General features: G+C 45.4%; 1 protein-coding gene across 3 annotated transcripts; it reads right to left on the reverse strand.

The window, feature by feature from the left end:
* Positions 1–15: 15 nt before the first annotated feature.
* Positions 16–22,745, reverse strand: pwwp2a (PWWP domain containing 2A). Of its 3 annotated transcripts, none has more exons than XM_084683610.1 (3): positions 21,596–22,745; positions 4,852–7,102; positions 16–1,349 (listed from the first exon to the last, which is right to left on the reverse strand). In XM_084683610.1, the coding sequence occupies exons 1-3, from the start codon at positions 22,684–22,686 to the stop codon at positions 1,260–1,262; spliced, it is 3,432 nt and encodes a 1,143-aa protein (XP_084539736.1). In that variant the 5' UTR covers positions 22,687–22,745; the 3' UTR covers positions 16–1,259. The 3 variants fall into 3 exon arrangements, with proteins under 3 accessions (XP_084539736.1, XP_084539734.1, XP_084539735.1); XM_084683608.1 differs by having other exon boundaries at positions 4,823–7,102; positions 21,596–22,743; XM_084683609.1 differs by lacking the exon at positions 16–1,349 and having other exon boundaries at positions 1,374–7,102; positions 21,596–22,742.
* Between the last annotated feature and the right edge of the window lie 616 nt (positions 22,746–23,361).

Raw genomic sequence — 23,361 nt, forward strand, 5'->3', positions numbered from 1 at the left:
AAAGAAACACACAAGTACAAAGGCAAGAAGCAGATTTACTGATTGGAAGAGATATACAGAACAGATAGTCTATAACCAAACTGTGCCACCTCAGTCTGCATGGCGAGGAGATTCATTGATTGTTCCAAAACGCACGTATGTACATGAGTTGGGGGCCAGTGTGAGAGACAGAAAGTGAGAATGTAATGTGCACTGCATACTTTCATCTGCTTCACTAGGTGAACCACTGACAGGAAGGGAAATCCAAGGGGAGGTGTCTGGAAAGAGACTGACCTCAAACAATGTTTGTGTGCTGTCCTTTATCTGCCTGTGACTGTACTTCTCTGTGTGACGATTACTGTCTCCACAGCAACAGTCTACCCACTGAAGGTCATGCAGGTCTGGTGACCTCTGGGGGGGGGGGGCCGCTTTGAAAACAGCTTGAATACAATGAAGCCCATTCCTTGACCACTGCTACAGCATAGCACATGCAATCTTTATTGCATTTATAATCTTTTTGTGTACATTAATATATATATATATGTGTGTGTTTTTAATTTATTTAACATCATAGATCAACATACCCTGCTGGGTCCTACATCCTTTGTGTGTGTGTATGTGAGCGCGTTGAGATGTGGCAGATACCATTTGGATGACTGAATTATATCTCCTCACACACTCCCACACCACCTCTGAAGAGCCTACTCCAGATCAGATCCAGCCTCCTAGAACGGTGAGTGGAGACAGTTACCCTAGGATGGGAGTAGGCATGACCTATTGTTACACCCCTTGTCTGGTCGGAGGTCCGTGGAGGAGGGTGTGTGTGTGTGTGTGTGGGGGGGGGGGTTGGACAAGTGAAAGAAGAAAAACAAGCAGGGCGGATCTTCTGGGACGTGCTACCCATTACAACACAAAACCAGACCAATCACACTGTGCTATTCAGCATGATGGACAGTTAGCAAACCCCATCTCCAACTCAAACACTCAGGTACCTGAGGCGCATTTGATTTACTTTAGTTACAACCTAGTTCCACCAATGAATACACTGTTCCTATTGGTTTGTGTGTCCAGGAAACCATATGGAACTCAGTCTGACCGTCTGACAATATATGTTAATGATATTTGAACCAGATGTGGCAGGAGGCCTCTAGGCATTCTGCATTACCTTATAAATATAAAACTCTTCATTCTTCTGTTCTTCTTAAATAAGACTAATTATGTCCATTATATGATCCCTTCCTCCCCCCCCCCCCTTCTCCATGGTGGCCAAAGACGTCCTGTCAGTCATGTTGCACGCATGTCTCTCCACCAGTGGCAGTGTGTGAAACGCAGGGCCCGCCCACCATCAACAGCCTTTCAATGTTGCAGCACTGGGGAGGAGAGAGAGAGGAGAGGGGGTGATGGACAGAAGGAGGGAGAGATTTTGAGAGAAAGGGAAAGAAAATAGAAACAGATTAGAATTCATCTAAAATAGAGAGCAGGTTTCATCGTGTCCCATAGGATGCATCCACCACAAAATAACATGATTTCAACAGTCATAGTGACCATAGAAACACCAGCCAGACTACCCCATCCATCAGACACAGTCCCACTCCCCTCCTTGGACAGCTGTCTGCCTGCAGGATCAACTGGAAACCAGCTAGTATGGGTCCCCCTGGAGGTGTGTTGCCATAATTACAGATTAGCCAAACGCATTTGAGATGAGTGGACATTAACGGAGAAGGATTCTATGGTTCTAGGGTTTAGGGGGTCAGTGCTGTGTTGAAGGTGGCCCTGCAGTCTAGGCTTAGAAACATAACCTTTCTTCCTAGTAATATCTGAACGTGAGCCTCCATGGAAAACGTAAGGGTGCTTTTTCAGCTACTGACATTCATGTGAGCTGTCGGGATCATTTATATCTGTGATCCTCCTGGAAGGAAAGTAACCTTTGTCAGCGGAGTCCAAATTTGTCTTGAGGTGCCTGTGTTGCCTCAGTGATCTATTCATCACAGGTGAGGAAGCACGATCGGAGGTTGGTATTCAGAGTTCCAGTTTTGTCATACGGCCGATGTAAACCCGTGGGCCTTTTGACCTGTTCCAATACTGTGGCTTCCTTCCTTCCTACCTTCCTATGTAATGTATAATTGATGGGACAAGGCTCCACTGGCAGCAGTTATTCAGGGAAGCATCCGCTTTCATCAGTCCACTCACGTTCGATCAGAGGAAGCGAGGAAGGAAGGATGCAAGTTGAGAGTATTCAAACAGGGAAATTGTATCTGTTTGCAGGTGAGAAAATCTGTCCAATAGAAGGATGAATAATCTCCATCTTTGTCTCTTTGTGTTAATACCTATGGCTAATCAATAGCAATGGAACATTAGTAACCAATTGCTGATAAAACCTATAGCAGAGCAACTTCAAAAAGCAACCCTTTTCCCCTTCAATATTCTAAACATAATATGGTCAAACCATGCCCCTTTTAAGAAGACAGGGTTGTTGTCAACTTAAGAGTTCAACTGACTTAAAGACGATTTAGATGATAAAATGAGAGTACGCCCAACCTCCTACTGCCCATGGATTCCTAAACCTCCTGTGATTGGTCAAGACTGAGGCCCTGTCACTGGTCTGGCACTGGGAGTGTTCGAGGAGACATGACCACTAAAATGATGAGGACTTGGTACGGATTTCCTTGAAGTTGACAGTTTTATTTATATACTTCTTAAAACATCAGAAAACATTTACACAAGTATTTCTTCAACTGTTTCGGGTGTTTTTTTTTGTAAATTCTTCTTTTTTTCCTTTTTTTATTGGCAGCGGTTTACTTGTCATCCCCTATAGTACAGCATTTTCTGATCTGCAAACAGACAGGAAGTTCCACCAACAAAAGGCAGAGGAAACAAAGAGCCAACCGCCATCAAGAGAATCATCATCATCATAATAATAAATCAGGATAATACACTTTCTCCCTGTCCCGAGGCCTCCAGACAAGCATGGACGCTCACTCTGTACTCTGGGTGGGTGGGTAGGAGAGAAGGGGTGGGGGGGCTTTTAATTGAACAGCAACATTGTAACAAGAAATGCTGATTGGTCTAATCTGTATTCAAGAACTGTCATCACTGTACAGTAAAGGTAAGGTACCACCAATCTCCTCAATCAAAAAAACTAAACAAAAAAACGTCCTTGTCCATTTCAGCTGTCAATCAAAACGAGTTGTGTGTGAAACAAGGCAGTAGAAACAGACGGAGCAGGGTTGTGACCAACGTTCACAGTCTGAAGGAACAGCCTGGTAGTGAAGTTCTAGAAACAGGACATAAGCCAGTCAGTAAGCCAGACACACACACACTTCTCATATGTCACAGGGACAGCGGAACATTGAAGACCCAGAGACTCAGGAAGTCCGAACAGGTACAGCATGACCAAACCAGGGGTCAAAGATTGGGCTTTAACAGGAAATAAAACACAGCACCCTCTAGTCAGTGTATGGACTGCCACAGAAAGACTGCTAACGTCAACAAAACATTCCTAAAAAGTGAAAAAACAATGTCTTTACACAGACAATATAGAGATTCAAAAAAGCATTTGACCAGCTGACCCATCGTTTTTTAACAGGCCTACTGTACTGGTGGGTCTCTAAACTACTGAAGGAATAGTCTTAGAACAGTCTTACGAAGAGAGGCATTGAGAGAGACTCTCAAGAGAGAGAGCAAAAGAGAGAGAGAGAAGGGAGTGGAGACAGAGCGAGGTAGGGTAGGGTGTCTAGTCTCTCCGGTGAGTACTAAAATAGCTCAGTCAGGACTTTGGAGGTTTAAGAGGAGCACAACGATAGTAGACACTCCACTAGTTCCCTCTGATAGGAATGGGTCTATCCTCACTGTGCTGAGGGGGCTACGGGTCGTTTCTCTACCCCCAAGGATCTCACTGAGCCCTGGAGGTGACCTGGGGTCACCAGACCGCTTTAATAATTACTGCTCTGACTAACACAAAGGCTAAAAGGTTAGGCGGCAGCACTTAACTTGACTGACCTACAAGGCTTATACACTAGCAAGCTAGCTAGCTGGCTAGCTCTGAACTTTACTGACCTGAAGGCTAGCGGGCTAGCTTTGAACTCTCCTGTCCTGAATGCTAGCTGAAAAGTTACCAAGCTCTGAAATCTTGTGTCCCGAAAGCTAGCAGGCTAGCTCTGAACTCCCTGCCAGGTAGGCTGACCAGCGTGAAGGTGTTCTTTCTCAGAACTGCTGGTTGCATAGAGACTGAAGAACATTTCTTCTTTTTTTAAATGGTGATGACAGTTGCCTGGGAAACTAGAGAACTCAAGAATACGAATGAACCCTGGATGTGAAGAGAGGAACTCCTTCTCTAAATAAAGAGTTCAAAGCACTCCCAAAAGGCCTCAAATTCAAAAAATATGGACAACATTGTACAAATATTCAGATATTTAAAATCACAAATGCAGTCAGGTAAAGGAAAAAATTATAAAAATCTCCACCGCTTGGAGGGATATTTTAGGTTAGGTAAAACATAAGGGGAGGATAAAGACACTGTTTTTCTACTGTATAAAGGATGCCCGCTGTGTCTGAGTCTGTCCCCCAGAGTCCTAGCTGCTCCGCTCACCCACTCAGCCGCTCTCCCCCCTCAGAGGAGAGTGGCAGGGGGAACAAGCATAATATGAGGTTAACAGCGTTGCAAGGGAGGGGGGGGTACTGTGGATGAGGGGTTGGCGGCGGGAAGGGCAACAGCAGGGGGCAGGAAGCTAGAGAGGGCGAAGCATTTTGTTTGTGATTTTTCCCTAATTTCCTCAGCCAAAGCGCACGCGCACACACACAGACACACACACACACAAACCCTCTAAAAGGATTGCCTGCTCACGTCTCGAACTGCGTAAGCAAGGCGCGGACCTCCGGGGTGAGTTGCTTGGCGGCGCGGGCCGCCTCGGTGATGGCTTTGCGGTACAGGCCCTTCCTCTTCTTGTCGAAGCGCGACTGGAAGCTCTCCAGGAAGGGAGCCAGCTGGGTAAGGGGGAGGAAGGAGGTGGTGGGAGAGCCGAACCAGGAGACGCGCGCCTCCTGGCGGACCAGGAGCCCTGTGTCCCTGCGGCTGATGCTGATGCCCACCACGCGGGCCGGCCACCAGGGGAAGCCATATATCTTGGCCCACACAATGTCGCCCACGCAGGTGGTACGCCCCTCCACCGAGACACACTTGGAGACGCTCTTGGAGAATACGCCTGCTTTAGACGACTTGCGCCTCTTTTTGGCGTCTCCATCTTTTGGAAGGGAGGCGGGAGGCAGTGGGGTGTCAGCATCCTCTCCGGGCCCGGAGGAGGAGGAAGGGCCCGGGGCGGGAGGAGGAGGTGGGGTGGGGGAGTTGTCCCCAGGGGGAGGGAACTCGAAGGTCTCCGTGGAGCTACACTCGGAGGAGCGGGAGGACTTGAGCTCATCCGCGCTGTCCACGCTGCACCTGGAAGTGGACGAGTCCGGCAGGGGGAGCGGGGGCCGGGAGTCGAGGGTCATGAGGACGACCAGGTTGCCGGACGTCGACACTTTGCTCCCACGCACCCCCCGCCTCTCCTCTGGCCCTTCTTGGTCCTCCGCCCCCACCCCAGGGACGCCAACCTCAGGAGAGGCCTGCGGGAGGAGCTCAACCTGGGGCTCAGGCTCACCAAGGGGGCTCTGGGGCTGAGAAACAGAGGCTTCAGCAGTGCAGCTGGATAAGCAAAGGAAGCTAGTAGTGGAGCAGCGGGCCACATCTGTGGCCAGGACATGGGAAGGAGCAGGGGTAAGAGTTGGGGAAGGGGCTAGGGCTGAACTGAAGCCTGGGGTTGGGTCTAAGGCTAGCAAAGGGTCTGGCAGAGGTGCAGAAGCAGGGTCTATGGTTGGGACTGGAGCTGAAGCCAGGCCTGTACCTGGGGCTACGGCCGAGGCGAGGCCTGGGCCTGGGGTGGCGACTTTAGCCTGGCCGGAGGCAGGCTTAGGGGGGCTTAGGCGGCTGCCTGCCTGGCCTGCCGGACCCTTCTCTGGGCCGGGCACCTTAGGAGGGGACGAGGCCTGGTTCTCCTCGTTACGGTACCTTTGAGGCTTGATCCGCATCCGGGGGGGGAGGGGGGCGGCGCTGACCGGTCCCATTCCACTGATCTGCTGGAGCCGGCGGGTGAAGTGGACCTTCTGGTTCTGGTGGGCCTCCTGTAGAGCTGCAGAGCGCGTCATGGTCTTGGGGTGGGCATTGGTGGAGACAGCGCTGGCCAGGGGGGTGGGGGCGGTGGCGGTTTCCCTCTGCCTCCTCTGTACCCGGGCCAGTTTCAGAACCTCCCGGGCCTTGGTGTGGTCCACAATGGCACTCTTACCCTGCAGAACCTTCTTGGCGTTCAGCTGCGCCCGCGAGCTGCCACTATTGGGCAGCGTGGACGACGATGGTGTGGATGACACGCCCCTCAGGACACGGTTCCCAGAGGCTCCTCCCCTGCCGTGTGCCAGAGAGGAAGAGGAGGAACCGGAGTTGGACGTTCGTACGTTCGAGGACGCCGCCCCATGCCGTTTTGTTTCTGCCCCGCGACCTTTCTCCTCACGGGGGTCGTTCCTGGGGCGTTTGCTAACCGGTGTTGCCATGCTGTCGCTGCGTCTCCGTTTGGCATCGTCCCCCCGGGAGTCAGACACCGGCGCCCTCCTCGGCGCCGTCTCCCGCTTGTCCCCGCCCACCACACCTTTACACTTATCGCACAGCACCTGGCGGGGGCGGAGCTTGATGGCGTTCATGATGGAGGTGGGCTCCTCGCGGTACAGGCGCCTTTTGGGCCGCCTGATCTTGCGAGGGGGGGGCTGAGGTAGGGACTGGTTGTATGTGTCCCTGATGAAGAGAGGAGGGGGATAGGGGGCCCCCTCCTGGAACAGAGGGGGGGGGCGGGAGGTCCAGGGGTGAGGCAGGGCTGGGGGATGGGCGACGTGGGGGGAGGGGTCAGAAGTGGCCCCTGCCGGCTTAGGAGGGGCGGCAGGCTCGGCCTGGGAGGGGGGGCTGTCGTCCTGGCTCTGGGGGCTCTCCTTCTCCGGCTGGGTCGGTTCTGCTGGAGGTTCTGTCATGATCTGCATAGATTCTGGCTTGTCCTTGTACTCCCTCTTGGGGAACACTGTGATGGGGATTCCATAGGGTCCAAACCTGGGGACACACGCAGGTCAGATCAGAGATGGCAGGGTACACATACACAGGTCAGATCAGAGATGGCAGGGTACACACACACACGACAGAGCCCGACAAAAGTCCTATAAAGGTATTTGAAAGTACAAATGTGAAATCAATATAGGGGGATGTTGCAAAACATAGCTGTATGCTATGGTGTCATATCAACGCATACACACTTTCAGTGCAGGTCTATCTGCTGTGCTGGGGGTTGCAGATCTGTCTGTCTGACCTGCAGGATCATGTTTTTTCACTACAGTATTAGTATCACCCTCCTCAAATATCCTGCCTGTCACACAGATAGAGAGAGCGAAAGTCAAAAGGAGAGAAGGGGAAAGAGCAGGAAAGAGAGACAGACAGAGAGAAAAAGAGAAAATCCAGACGTTGATAGAAAATGGTAGTGGTCTTGTGGCTCCCTAGCCCTTAAATCAATGAGAAAGACAGAGCGAGACACAGAAAGACGGAGAGAGGGACATGTGGAAAGACTTCCACCATGAGTTTGGCTAAGCCTGCTCCAAGCCTGCATGGAGAGACAGTGTTGAGATCTGTGCTACTCAGTTATAAAAAAACACTACTGGACAATAGGGCTGGCAGCATATCTGAGGCTTCTGCTGTACAGGGAGGACAACACAATTACACCAGCACTTAGACACAACCTTCATCTCCACAAGAAGGAAGGGCAGAAGGGGGGGGGGGGCATGTTGAAATGAGTAGTTTCTTGAGTCCTTACATAAGCAAGTCCATCATGTTCCAGGCATTATTTGGACAAAAAGCCTCAATCCAGAGTCTGTTCCAGCCCAGCCCAAACAACCCTGTTTCTCTGTCTGTCTCATTGGCACAAGAGGAGAAGCTCCCAACGACAGCTTATGATTCCTCCCCACTGCCAGACTGACTGATTTCACACCCAGTCACTGTCAGTCTGTATCAGTCATGCACATCACTTTCTCTCCCTCTCTCTGAGTTAGTCTCTCTCTGTCTTCCTGTCTGTCTTCCTGTCTGTCTTCCTGTCTGTCTTCCTGTCTGTCTTCCTGTCTGTCTTCCTGTCTGTCTTCCTGTCTGTCTTCCTGTCTGTCTTCCTGTCTGTCTTCCTGTCTGTCTTCCTCTCTGTCTTCCTCTCTGTCTTCCTCTCTGTCTTCCTCTCTGTCTTCCTCTCTGTCTTCCTCTCTGTCTTCCTCTCTGTCTTCCTCTCTGTCTTCCTCTCTGTCTTCCTCTCTGTCTTCCTCTCTGTCTCCCTCTCATCATCCGAAGAACGCAAGTACAATCTTTTGAAGAACGTTCCTGCAAGTGTCCTTGCGAGAATGCAAGAACATTTACGGGTATTTTTGGCTTTCTTGGTGACTTGTGTTCTTTGGATTGGAACCATACTTGGGCAATGAAAGTCAAACGAGTTTGCAAGAACGGAGAAAAACGTGGATCGATAAACAGCCTCTGTCTTCCTCTCTCGGTCTCGACCCAATCTCTGCTTCTCTCTCCCCTTTCTCACTTCTCTGTGGCCCCCCTCTCTGTTTTAACAGACAGTGTGTAACTGCATGTGAAAATGAATACTACAAGATCTACAATACTTAAGCAGTTTATTTAATCTCAAGTCTCCATGAAACACTGACACTTTCTCTTTCTCTCTTATACATACACAAACCATGAACTGATATACATTTCATTAAATGAGTAGGGCAGATTTAACAACAAACTAACATTCTTCCACCCATCCTCCCCACTCCCAGTACAATTTACTTCTGCTCATCAGAATCAGATTCTGGAGTTTCAGAGGTGCTTTCCTGAGCGTTGTTCTTCCACGACAGGGCGAACAGCACCCAATGCGAAGCAGAGGGGTGTAGCTATGCTCTGAAGGGGCTTATTTTCCCGATAATGACAACGGCGTTCTATACATTATCTCGCTTATTACAAGGCTAAGTTACCGGACTACTTGTGGAGGGTTACGAAAGACGTGAATCCGAGGCAAAAGGCCACTTCTCTTGACAGCGGGCAGTAATACATAGCAACGGTCTGTTACTGAAAAATAATTGACCGCAGAACGTTGGGAAGCCCCATTCAAGTGAATAACGATGTGTTCACACTGCAGCGACGCGATGCGAGCGACAACATGTTTTCCATTCATTTTCTATGGAGCCAGGCAAATCGCTTGCGTGGTGCATTGTGGGTAGCGACACGACAGAGTTGAGATTTTCTCAACTTTATGCAAATGAGGAGCGATTTTCGCTAGCGATGACCAATCGAAGTGTTTTCTTGTTTCTCGTAACGTAGCAACCATGGTACACATTTCTAGCTTTCTAGGTTTCAAGGTGGAGGAGAAACTAATAGTTTGTGTGGCTGCTTACCCAGTCCTGTATGATACATAGCTGTATGGGAGTCAGGTGGCTGAGCGGTTAGGGAATCGGGCTAGTAATCTGAAGGTCGCCAGTTCGATTCCCGGGCCACACCAAATGACGTTGTGTCCTTGGGCAAGGCACTTCACCCTACTTGCCTCGGGGGAATGTCCCTGTACTTACTGTAAGTCGCTCTGGATAAGAGCGTCTGCTAAATGACTAAATGTAAATGTATTCGTACAGAGATGTTAATTTTAAAAAAACGAAGCATGGCGCAAGGTTGCCGAAGTTGTTGGTGCTTGTACTTTCTAATTCAGTTAAGTGACATTAGGTAACTTTGTTCTGTAGTAACTAGCTAGCTAGCCCGGCTGGAACTCCCTATCGTATCGACAGATTAGCAGAGACTGAGGAATATAGTAAAACGTTTTTTACACATGTCAACGTATATGTCTATTAAACTGTTTTGTATTTTGTATACAAGTTGTATTTTGATCGATGTTGCGAGTACATAAACCCAAGTCTGTACACTTAGCCATTACAACTACAACAGTGACTTTAGAGAACTACATTCTACATTAATCTGTTTGAAACGCCCCCGAGCGTGGTGAACTGTGGGAAGGCGAGCGATGGCAAGCGATTCGCGTCGCTGCAGTGTGAACGCACCGTAACAGTGCGTGTCCACTGCAGCGACGCGAATCGGTTGCGCCATGCATCGTTTTTTTATTATTAACACCTCTGTACAAATACAGCTATGTATCGTACAGGACTGGGTAAGCAGCCACACAAACGATTAGTTTCTCCTCCACCTTGAAACCTAGAAAGCTAAAAAAAATGTACCATCGTTGCTACGTTACGAGAAACAAGAAAACACTCCGATTGGCCATCGCTAGCGAAAATCGCTCCTCATTTGCATAAAGTTGAGAAAATCTCAACTATGTTGCGTCGCTACCCACAATGCACCACGCAAGCGATTCGTCTGGCTCCATAAAAAAATGAATGGAAAACATGTTGTCGCGTCGCTGCAGTGGACACACTGTAAGGCATTCTACAGCATTAAGAACAGCCGCGTAATAATTGTATTTACCTGCCAATGTGGCCGGTAAGTGAAGCGAGTTTACCCGCCACAACACGAAATCACCCGCATTTGGCTGGTGGCGGGTGTTAATTTCCATCCCTGAAGTGTTAATGATGTCTGAAAATAACACCAGTGGGGTTGATTTGCCGGACGAGGAAGAATTGGTATAAAAAAGGGGGCCTCTTCTGTCGTTTGGAAATGGTTTGGTTTCAAGTTATCTGACATTGATCAACAAACAGTAGCCTACTCTGTCAGTTGTGTCGTTGAATTGTGCTCGCCAAAGATGGAAACACTAGCAATCTTTTTCAGCACCTGAAAGCCATGCATGTGTGCGAATATGAACAATCTACCAGAATGCGTTTAACAAATCAAATGGCGGGTCGGTTAGAATTGTGAAATGTTTATTGTAGGCCAACAGAATCGAGTATTCAGCTATGTAATAATTGTTCATAGCTAACTCACTAAATATTTAATAGACTTTTCATGCAATCCCATAAACGTAGACTACTGTTGAACGCTAAAGTCGCTCTTAGTAAATCGCCAAATTAGCACGCAAACTGTGTCCATATGCTATCAAAATGTGTTCCTACCAGTGTAAGTGCGCATCTTACTGTCATTTGCAATCAGGAATAAAAAATGGACAGCAAATATACCATTGCTAGGAAAAAACTTAAACACTTGTAGTTTGGAAATACATAATCATTGTTAGAAAAAAAAAAAAAAAAAAAAAAACAGTCTGTTAAAAATAGGGATGGGTATCGAGAACCGGTTCTGTAAGGACCTGGTTCCAAATGTCTCAAAACCCGAATATCAATAAGGTCCAAGCTTATCGATACCGCTATCGAGACCAAGTAATATAATGTAACGTTGACTTATGTCTCGAGAAATAAGTAATGTTATTTAAATCAAATCGCTGGTGCACAAACATACAACGTTTGACTAATAAAATGACTAAATTCAATTGAATGGCCTGCCAACCGCTTTAAAACTAAACAAAGAAGAATGTTATTGCCTCACGTGCATCCTCGCTTCATTTATCATTTTGTTCCTAGCTACGATGGCAGAACGCACGAAACGGTCAAAGGCTTGGCATTTTATTAAAGCCAAAGATAAAGACGAAGCAAAGTGCAATATATGTTCTACAGTAATTTCTTGTAAAGGGGGGAAAACAACTGCGATGAAAAAGCACCTCAACGTTGTGCATCAGATAAAGATAAAAAGCAGTACTTCGACTGTCTCCGAGTCGCAACGGTGCAAACTCCAGCTGCCTTTGCAGGACAATCCTCTGGTGAGCGCACCACAACTTCGTAGCGAGTCTCCGTCGTTGACAATAATAAGCCAATTCAGGGCTCAACAGTGCAACTATTTCACTCGCATATGCCCCTAAAATTTGATGTGTGCGCGAACTACAAAAATGATTTACGAGCACAGTGTGTGAGTATAGACTAGCCTCCCCCTCACTGTTGATCATTCAAAACATAGCCACCGCGAGCATGTCTCTGTGAGATGCTTAAACATCGTGTTAAACAAAAACAGAGACAGAAGAAAATAGGGATAAGATAAGGAAGGTTTGGGTTTGGTTAGCTGGTCATTTAGCTGTATCAGGTGCCTTTAGTTGAAACGTGTTCAACTTTTCATAAAGTCGATGAGCTTGACAATGTCACTTCGTCAACCAACCAATCACAGTCTAGTTACTCATCCAGGTTGTGGACAGATTTAGATAAAGCCAGAGTCAGGATCCATTGTGCCTATTTGCTCCTTTTAGCCAGCCTCCTCCTGAGAACAACATGTTCCCCTTGTTCTATTTTACATCTGTTTTACTTAAGAAATAGAAAAGTATCGATAGTGGTATAGATAAAGACTCGAATCGTTAAGCAATCTCGAAAATTGTATTGATATCGATAAAAATTAACAATACCCATCCCTAGTTAAAAATATATGGTAGTACTTTTCTTCAAAAACTTAGTCAACATGACTGCAAGATAACATGAAAACCACTGGAAATACATGAAAACCACTGGAAATACATAGTTATTACAAAGTAAAAAAAGAGGCTGTCTAGTTACAAACATACATGTACTAGTACTATCACTTTTCCTTAAACAGCTTACAGTAAACATGACAGCCACTACCAAAAAAAGCTTTGCTGGTAAAATACTTCATTGCCTGTTGCTTGGAAATATAGTTACTAATCTGTCAAATGACAAACATGCCATGACTACTGGTATACCTCAACAAACTTATAGTAGACACGATTGCCGCGCAGCACAATTGCAGGTGCTATGATATTTCTAATGACATCATCTCGCAGCACCTCATATCCCGCGTCTTGTGCGGCATACAATCGTGAACTTGCACCAGTACTAGTTACACCTTCAAAGTATCTACTGTACTTGAGTTCGCAAATATAAAAAAGTAAATACCCTGGGATTTTTATTTGACGATGAGAGGCTCGTTGTCTATAGGTTGTGGCTGTCATGCTGGTGTGATGAATGGGAACTGTTATGAGAGTGTACAGTAGTTAGAGCTAACATCAGAGCCATAATAAGGCTCTGGCTAACATTTACTAGCTTGCACTGACAACCAGTTGGTAGCTAACGTCTTTAGCTAATGTAAGCTACTTGCCAGTATCTAGCTAGCTAAGGTCCCTAACGTTTTCACAAAGAGTTCAAATTTATCTTTCCTTCCTAAAAAAATGCATGGAATTTTCTAAAATTATGTCTCAATTTTCCCCCAAAAAATAAATGTACCGTCCAAAATAAGAATGTAGCGGGTGGATTTTTCGGGAAAAAAAAAAAAAAAGAGGTACGTTTATTTGGGAGATAATAGTTACCGGTGCAGTGTGGATTGCATTGTCATGACATTTTAAGAATAACCAATATATCGTGATATATACAGTTACCGTCAGTGTTTACGAATTATACCGTGATAAACATTTTAGGCCATACCGCCCAGCCTTAATGTCAACACACAACTTCTCAGAATTAGGGATGGGCGATATACATTGCAGCCTCTTGCAAAAACGATATATATCACAATATATACATTTTAATAGAACCATTTCAGAACACAGGGCTCGACAATAACGATGGCCCGATGGCCAGTAATAAGTAACGTTGGGACAGTTAAACTAGCAACTCACTGGCCCGATTGGACCACTGCAAATTATTGATTGAAAACAAAATTAGCATTGTAAAAGTTAACATCCTTCATATGTTTTGCTATCTGCTAAATGCATAAATAACTTGCATAAATAAAGGAGAGCTACAAGCTCAAACGGAAGCAACTTTTTTTTAATGGAACAAAGATGCACTGTGTCGCCTGTCGTATGTTCCCGTTTAAAGCGGACAAAAATAGGTCGTTTTACACAGGCACCGACAATTTTCGAAAACAATCCCTGACCAGCCGTTCGCCTCATTCCCCCAGCCTACTGAACTGCAGAAGAATGGTGTTGACTTGGGTACTTAGTATCATACTGATGAAATGCTATGTAAGCTTTTATATATTAGCCTTGCGGGACCAGAGGTTTCAGTTTCTGTTGTGCAGAGATGGCTGTCAGCAGGAAAGAGAGCACGTCTTGTTCGAGGTTAAAAGTCAATTGTTTTGCTGACTATTACCTTTTTATTTTTTATCACTAGAAATGTGATTAAATTTTTGTTCTTTTTATATCCAGGATCTGTTTACAGAATAACACAACTAAGAAGTATTTTTGTTGTAACAATGATAAATTACAACTTTTGGAGGGTGGGCCAGTAAAAATTGGGGCCTGTCTTGGGGCCAGTAAGTTTCAATTTTTTTTTAAATGTTGAGCCCTGGAACAGGTTACATAGACCAGCGATTCCCAACCCCTGTGCCGCGGCACACTAGTGTGCTGTGAGATATCGCCAGGTGTGCGGTAAGAAATTATCAAATTTCACTTAAATAATCAAAACAATAATAATAATAATCATCATCATCATTTATTTGGGCTGCAACAACGAATTGATTAAATAGATTAAAATCGATTATTAAAAGCATTGGCAAAAAAACAAAAACACGAAGCGTATTCGTTCAGCTGCATTTCCTTTCCCTGCTCTCCCTCCGTCTCTCTGTCACTTACGCGTCTTTCTCACATACATACAGTCACAACATCTGCACATATTAGCAACGATGCATACATACGCCGTTCTAGTAAGACAGACAGCTATATCAGCGAGCCTTCTGCATTAGATCTAGGAAAGTTGAGGCTACTTTTTGCTTCGTCCCTACGAACATGTCTTAATCGAAAGTTCCCCTTTGTTTTTTGGGTGAGAAGTCTCAGGAGCTAGCTACTTACCGCATCATGGAGCTGACCAGTTAAATAGTTATTTAGCACTAGTGTTGCTACCTGCATAGGCAGAAATTATTTGTTTGTTGTTGATTTTGTGAAGGTGTGAATCATTTTGGATGAATATTTAATTTAATAAAGTTCTGTGTACCGACCCCCCCCCCCCTCCCCCGCTGCCACAAATAGCTTTCTAATCTGTGGGAAACACTGTTCTCTCCTCCCTCTCTCATCCTCATCTTCTCTCCTCCCTCCCTCATTCTCTCCTTCTCTCCCTCACCCAGTACCCCCCCAGTGGCGGCTGCTGGTCTTTCAAAGAGGGGAAGCTCATTGTCGGCCTATCACTCGCATATGCAAGCAAATTTCACGCTAAGCAACTATAAATTATCTTTAATTAGCCAATAGATAGTAAATGTTCGATTTCACTTGCTTGTGACTGAGTTAGAGGCTATGAGAAGTTTAGCGCAGATTTCAATGATGCACCGTCGCTTGACTGTGAGTTAACATGATTGGCTGCTATGACAACAGACGTACAATTAATTATTTTGCTGCTGCTCAACAACGAAAACGGAGATTGCCAAAGTAACGGAAAGTCACTAGATTTGTCACCTGTCGCAGAAAGCCCAGAGCTTCAGCAGTAAGATCCATCATCAGCTGGAGAGGTGGCTGAAGTCAAGTGGCAAGAGAAAGCCATTTGCTAAAGAAATTGTAGATTAAATCCATATGCAACATAAAGAATAATTCAGACATGTACAATGTACTTTTCAGTTGCAATGTTCATGCATTTCACGTAAAAAGTCTTGGTGAGTAAAATAAAAAAAATGTACAACCCAATGGCGACTCAAGCTTCATTGTGTGGGAAACACTGAAAAGTATACCGCAGTTGAAACGGTATAGCCAAATCTCTCCCGGTAGACATTTGTACCGTCGCACATACGCCCAGCCCTACTTCACCCTGTACCCCCCATCCTATCCTTCTCTCCCTCACATTGTAGCCCCCCCTTCCTCCTTCCTCACCCTGTAACCCCCCCTCCCCCATCCTCTCTCTCTCCCTCACCATGTAGCACTCCCCCCTCCACCATCCTCTCCCTCATCCTGTAGCCAACCCCCTCCCCCCACTCGTACAACACGAACCAGGGCTTTAGAGTGCGACCAATTTGGTTGCATATGTGACACATTTCTACGGGTGTGGCAAAAATGTTTCCCAGATCGCACCGGTGCACCTAACCTCCTTGCACCTGCTGCCTCTCCAGGAACAAAGCATATCCACCTCAGACATTCAGCCAGATTTCGATGCACTTGTTGAAGCCCATTGGATTCTTCTCACAGAACAAAATTAATTGGGAAAAAAGTATTGCTTTTTGTATAAAGTTGATCATTTGCATTTCTTTAACATACTGCAAAACAACTTTTCAGTGTTTGTGAAGATTAACTAGTTACAAATAAAATGAAACACTGATGTAATGATTATTTTAGTTGTTACTGTTACTTCGATAGTCTTTTCCTAGTTGACCAACATGTAACATATTTATATAGATATTTACAGAATATCCTTATTCTTCTGATAACCAGTAGTAGCTAATCAAAATATATACTTTTTACAATGGGGGGGAAAATGAATAGTGAGCAGAATTAAGTTCTAGTTATTGTTGATGCAGCCCTCCAACACATTTCAAGTTTTCATGTGGCACCATGTCAAAATTAATTGTCCACCTTTGAGTTACAGAGCTGGGCCATAGAGCTAACCCATGGCGCTAGGATTTTGATACTAGGGAGAGTGTGGCAAGCTGGTTTAGCCAAGGCCAAAGGGCAAGAAAGCCAAATTACAGGTGTTGGCCATCTGAAGGGCATGCAACAGCAATGGGGGACCCGCTATGAGACTTTGAGCCATGGAATGTTAGGTCAGTAGCATGTTCTATTTTGAAATGTTTTATTTTGCTAGCAATGTTTTAGTTTGGCAGCTCAGTGAAGCACTTCAAAGATTGTTATTTTTATATGCAGTTTAATTGTGCTTCAAATAAAACCAAATAAAACCATAACACCTTATTCTTGTTTAAGATCATTTACATAATATATATGAATGTATATGGAGTGTGATAGAAAGGTGACCTTGAAATTGTGGCGACGCAAGAAAAAATTTGGGTGTACCTACATTTTGTGCTGGTGCACTAAATAAAAAGTTAGGCGCACCAGTGCAACCAAGAGAAAAAGTTAGTCTGGAGCCCTGCCAACATATACTGCTAAAAGTTGACACAGTAACAGATATCTAGCAGGGCACAACAGCACGACAATAGTGCAACAACAAAACACACTTTACAGCCATCTTAAACAGGAAACCCAAAGGTGTCCCATTTCCTGTTTATCATCCTAGTCAAGGAGGACTGAGGCCCAATCCCAATGTCCATCCAAACCAGGGATGGAATTTAGCACCCGCCACCAGCCAAATGCGGGTGATTTTGTGCTGTGGCGGGTAAACTCGCTTCATCTACCGGCCACCGTGGGGGGTAAATCAAAATATTACCAGGCTGTTCTTAATGCTGTAGAATGCCACATTCACTTGAATGGGGCTTCCCAACGTTATGCAGGTCAATCATTTTTCAATAACAGACCGTTGCTATGTATTACTGACCATAGACATTTATATGTTACTGCCCGCTGTCAAGAGAAGTGGCCTTTTGCCTCGGATTCACGTCTTTTGTAACACTCCGCAAGTAGTCCGGTAACTTTTTGACCCCAGTGTACTCCGTTGCTTAGTGACGTCAGCTGATTTGAAGCCTTAAGAATGTTCAACGTCTATGAAGTTCAACGTCTTTGGTGAACAATTTTTCTGCTGATCAACACTACGAATGGTAACATATAAATTGTAAAAAGACACTGTGTTCAGTATTTTTTTTGGCAAGGAGCAATGTAATAAGCGGGATAATGTATAGAACGCCGTTGTTATTATCGGGAAAATAAGCCCCTTCTGAGCGAAGCTACACCCCTCTGCTTCGCGTCGGGATGCGGTTCGCCCTGACGTGAACATAAACAAAAAGAAATAAAGGCAAGTACCATTCCAATTTATAGCATTTTGAGCCCTTGCAGGCTCTTGCGCAAAATAACTTACTCGGTGACATCAAGCAAGTCTGTGGGTTCAAGGCTTTGGGTTTAGGGGGGACATTGGGATTGGGCCTGACTGACACCTGAGGCCTAGGGATGCACAATAATATCTGCACGACATTGGTATCGGCAGATAAAAACTTCAAAACTTAATTATCGGCATCCGCAGATATGAAACTTACTGCCGATGTACCTGGCCGATAAGGTGACGTGCAAATTTTGCGCACGCAAAGCAAATGTTTAATGAAGCAATAAGCCCGTCAAGTCGTGCCTAACAACTCCCCTTACCTGTTCTAAAATCAGCGCAAAACACAGACTCGCGGGCCTTATTGCTTTTCTAAAACTGTTATTACAAATATTTGATATGGTTTCATAAATAAAGACAATCAAATTTAAGAAACAAAATAGTTAAATAACAAACCGTCATTCTTCCGCCACTACAAAGTATAGTTTCTACATAAATCGTTGCCACGCAACAGATTGAAAACAGTGGACGGCCCATATCGTCTTTATAGTGCCGGCTACATTCCTTGCTTTTGCTAAAGCTTCGATTTCAGCCTCTGTCTTTTCTGCATGCCTGGTCTTTTTAAACTCTTTCTCCTCCATTCTGTCAATTTTCTCCCACCACTCGTCAAACGTCAGCCCACCCAGCAAATCAAAATTCACAACAAATTCTGCCATTCTCTTTACGACGAGGTTGCTTGCTACAGTGTAACTTTGTAACGTCTTTTTTTATTTGAAATATTCAATGCGCAGTAATATGGAATGTTATGTTATGAGGACAACTTAAGTTTATGCTGGATTTTACGCCATGGAACGAGATATAGCCAATCACAAAGGATTGGAACAATCAGTTTTAGAAGTTACTATGAGCGCCAACAACATGATACATGTCAGCTGTGTGGCAGGACTTCACAGTATCAAAGGAGGATGACAAAATGGCTATTTGCGGAGTTTGTAAAGTGTCAGTGATGCAATACATTTTAAGTTTACAGAGTTACAGCTGCATTCTGTGCATATGTGTCAAGAATGTGTCATTGTCAACAACACAGTTTTAAGGAAACTGTAGTTGTTCAAGTTCAAGGAGGTACTGTTCAAGTATGAAAATTGTGACGTGAAAATATAAATAAATCTTCCATATTTGAAATTATTTCAATGGTTTTCATGAGTGAATGTCTATTTCTAAAATGATACAAATCAAGTTTTTAATGTCCCGTATCTACAGCGAGTACCCCAGAGGTGTATATATCGGTATCGGCAATCGGGCAAAACGAGCTTGTAAATATCGGCATATCGAATATCGGCTAAAATTCAATATCGTGCATCGTGTTAGTCGGACTAATTTCTAGTTCATTCTGTTCCATAAAGCTAGCTCAAGAACTCAGTCACTATGGGAACTTAAGATTCAAAACTAGCCTGGTCTGGGTCAGGCTAATTGTTAGGCTTAGACCGTGTTGTTGTTTAACCAGACGTTCCTGTCACACTGACCCAACGGGAAAACAATGATTTACCACGGACATTCACATTTTCTTACTCTCATTAGTTCAATATGTATGCTAAATTTATAGAAAATCAACTTAAATAGCCTACATAGGCTTCAACATTTAGCCTTAATTATGCATTAAACAATGATGAACAATGATTTGATACACAATATAGCCACGTTAAATGTATGGCTATATGGTAGTTGGGATTTCAAATGTTTAGGCATGAGGCATAGGCCTATCTAAATCTAAATTGTCTGAGTATAATTATCATAGTGATAATTGTTAACAGTAGTCTACCATTGCAAAACGAACCTATATCTATAGGCTACATCTATCCTCCATTTTCACAACCATGTTAAAAATTTAGGCTGCTGGGTATTGATTAATCGTGGGCTATTTATTTAAAACAATGTCAAAAAAAGTCAATTGAGATGTGTTTAGAGGGTGTCTGTTTTTTAATCAACGAAGTAAAGGTCTAAAAAAGGACCTTGACCTGCGTAGCGTATCGTCCAGGTCAATCACGGCGTGTAATTTTAGTTTGATGAAGAGGTGGATGAGGGAGCTGTCATAGTACACAGCTTAAGGCCAATTTATACTGCTGCGTTTTTACAGACACGCACACAGGGAACGCCCTCTCCGTCAAGGAACTCCCTCTCTGTGCCCTCTCCGAGCCCCTCGCAAAGCTCTGCGTGCACGTCCTGATTTTCCTGACTATCCGTCCGTCCGTCATTTTACGGATACCCCTTGACTGTGATTGGTCCGTATTAAAACTGCTTGAGTACAGGGCGGAGGCGGGGTTGCCGTGACCAACAAGAAAGCTGAATCCTTTGACCGCCATTGTTGTAAGTTTTTACAATTCATATTTCAGCTTAACAGTACATGTAAATCAGCATCTGAATTAAAATGTGACAAATAATGGGCAGTGTAGTTGCTGAAAATGTGCTTATTTTATTGATGAAACGGCTCATTTGTAAATTTGCTCTGACTTTTCGATAACCTAGCTAGCATCGCAGTGCAGAGCTATCTACTGTTCTGGCGGTGAATTGCTTTCAGCACACAGAGCCGTCGGAGTAGTATAGATTCAACCAATCCCTCCGACTCCGTGCGTGCGTCTGTCTGTAACGGAGTCAGAGAAGTATAAATCGGCCTTTAAAGGGAATGTTATTTCTGGAAGAAGTCACATGGCTGTGTCCATTGTTTTTGCTGTGGTGGATTGTATAATCCATGTTCTACCTTTCGGGCTGCTTAAGAATAGGGTGCATGTGCAATTAGCTTGACTACTTAAATCTGACTTTAATTAGTAGGATTGAGTGAAATTGGCCTTTATGGATCCGCTTTATCCCCGCTTGACTAATTAAACTGATTCAAGTCTGGTTTGGGACTTTAAGTCCAGCTTTTTTGAGCGGCCTTTATGGAACAGGTCTCTGTTTAGGTTCTGGGTTGTTTATGGGTGGACTTGGGATCCCAAATATAGACTACTAGACTGCACCAGCAGCTGGAGAAGAGGGAGGACCAGGAAATTACAGAAAAGGTGTTGATGAGTCTGAAAGACTATGAGTGAGAGAGTGAGAGTGAGAGAGAGAAAAACAGAGAGGGAGGGAGGGAAAGATACTGACAGAGAGAGAACAAACAGGAGAGAGAATCACCAAGAGAAGAGAAAGTTCAAGTAGAGAAACTAGAAGGGAGGGATTGTTGACAAAGCAGCACAGCAAAAAATTGCTCCAGGTTGTCTTACCCATAATGCTATGCTCTCTGCCATGTTTGGCCTAACAGACAGGCCATGTGACCATCCTGTCTCAGTAAAACACTACCCTGTAGTGTCCCCTCCTCCACTCCCCTTCATGGACTCCATAGGTTGTGCTGATGTTGTGGGCTGCCTAGGTATCAGCCTAGGTAGTATTGGTATGAGAAAGCGTATTCATGCTATAGCTGGCCAAGCTACATCAGATGTGAGTGTTGCACTAATGTGCATCTAACCTTAGTCCCAGAGAAGAGGACTAATGCACAGGAAAGCTAGCAGCCAAACACTGTAGCAGAACTGGACTGCAAAACTGTGTCTGGAGCTGTGTGAAGTGTTATACCAGCCAGGGGTGTCTTACACAGTGATGATAGTATGCCCCACAATGTTAAATAAACACATTACAGTATGGATTAATATCATGACTCCTAAACATATTTGTTTACCTTTTTGACAGGTCCATCAGCACCCCCGAGAATATCTTCTCCCCCAAACGGAAGGACACCACTAACGCGTCATCGATGATGTGGTCCAGACAGACTCGAACCTCGGATCCTGGTGTGAGCTGGTCCACCGACCCGGGCGGAATATCCGTGGTCTCGACATGACACGGCACGGTTGGTTTTGACTCAGCTTGTCTTTCCTGCAGGAAGTTCGTTGGCTCGGCCGGCTCGCCGGAGTTCTGCGGCTCAACGCTTGAAAAGTCACAAATGTAATTCGTTTCCATGGATGTTCCGAGAGACGCCTCGCTCTCCGAAACCGGTTCCGGTTCTAGAGCGTCGTTCATTGGCTGAGGGTGCTCGAGCAGAGCATCCTCAGAGGGCGCATCCTTGTATTCGGAACCGAGATGAACGTCATCACCTGACTCGGGCTCCATCTCCCTGTCCAGAGTCGGCTTTATTAAAGCTCTATAGTCACACTCCAAATCGTGTTGGGCTAGTTCTGGGTTCTGGTAGTAATCGATGGTGGGTTCTGCCGGTTCTGCCGGTTCTGCAAGAGAGAGCTCAACCTCCGTCGCGAGAGGATGCGCAGGGAACAAATGCAAAAAGACAACGGAAGGTTGCGAGTCTGAGATGGAGCCAACGTTAGTCTGGTGGCAGGCGTAGGGCTCGTGCTTGTTACTGACCTCGTTTGCGGCTTCAACCACGGGCGAATATCGGTCTATTAAACGTTCGCCTATGGCTAATGTGTACCCTGTCTCGTAGACCTCGAGGGCGTCGTGTTCGGTAGTCTCTTTCCCTCCGACCCGGAGACATCCTGCCTCGATGTGTTCATCCTCAGCATGAGCTGCAAGCGCGTTTCCCGCTGCTTCTCGGTCTGGCCTGCTCACTAGCTTCATTTGGACCTGGTCGCATTCCTGAACTGCATCTCCATCCTTGAGTTGGTGAACTAGGTCCAAGACTGGCACATACTCCTGCGTTTCGTCGGATACGATGTCTGTCCCCGGCACGGGTGGCACCGGGTCAAGATCTCCCACGTCCCCCGCGGTTGTTGTTGCTGCAGCAGCAGCTCCTGGCTCCGCAGCCACGGCCGCCATTTTCTTTCCGCTTTACTTCTGTAGCCAGGTTCTCTTCTCCCTGCGATAGCGCAAAGGCCCGCCCACCCAGAGACAAGAACACTTGGGATAGGCCAGTGAAGTACAGAGTTGTAGTTGTGCCGTCGTTGTTCACGCCATTCAAGAGAAACCCCTGGAAACACCATTGTAATTGGCTCCTTTTGTCTGCCTTTGTGACCCTTTACCGCAAGGGGCGACATTGTATTGTCTCCAGACCCTCATTGTTAAGACATCAGATAGGTCTTAGAGCTCATACTCATGGTAATGATTGTGCCATAATGAGACGAGGAGGTTGAGTCTTGAACGGGAGTACGTAAATACTACACGACCCAAGGTGCTGCTGCACGGCTCTAGATCTATATGTATGAGGGATGTGGACAATGTTCTATTCTAATCTGGTCTGGTATATTTTCGGAACGTAACTGCACGGCAAAATTGAACTAAGACCAAATCAATAAAATGCTACTGAGCGACCCAGTGTTACGAGTTACACCACGTTACGAGTTACAACACTAAATCGTAATACAGAATACATTTTTTTTTCAATTATTATAAAAAATTTCGCATCGCAACATTCACACTTCATGTCTTCAATCACTTAATTCATCAATAAGATTAACAGTTCGCAACACAGCACTCTTGTCATCTTTTAATCCC

Source organism: Hypomesus nipponensis, chromosome 20, assembly GCF_054491055.1.
Source record: "Hypomesus nipponensis isolate SF chromosome 20, ASM5449105v1, whole genome shotgun sequence".
Lineage (NCBI taxonomy): Eukaryota > Metazoa > Chordata > Actinopteri > Osmeriformes > Osmeridae > Hypomesus > Hypomesus nipponensis.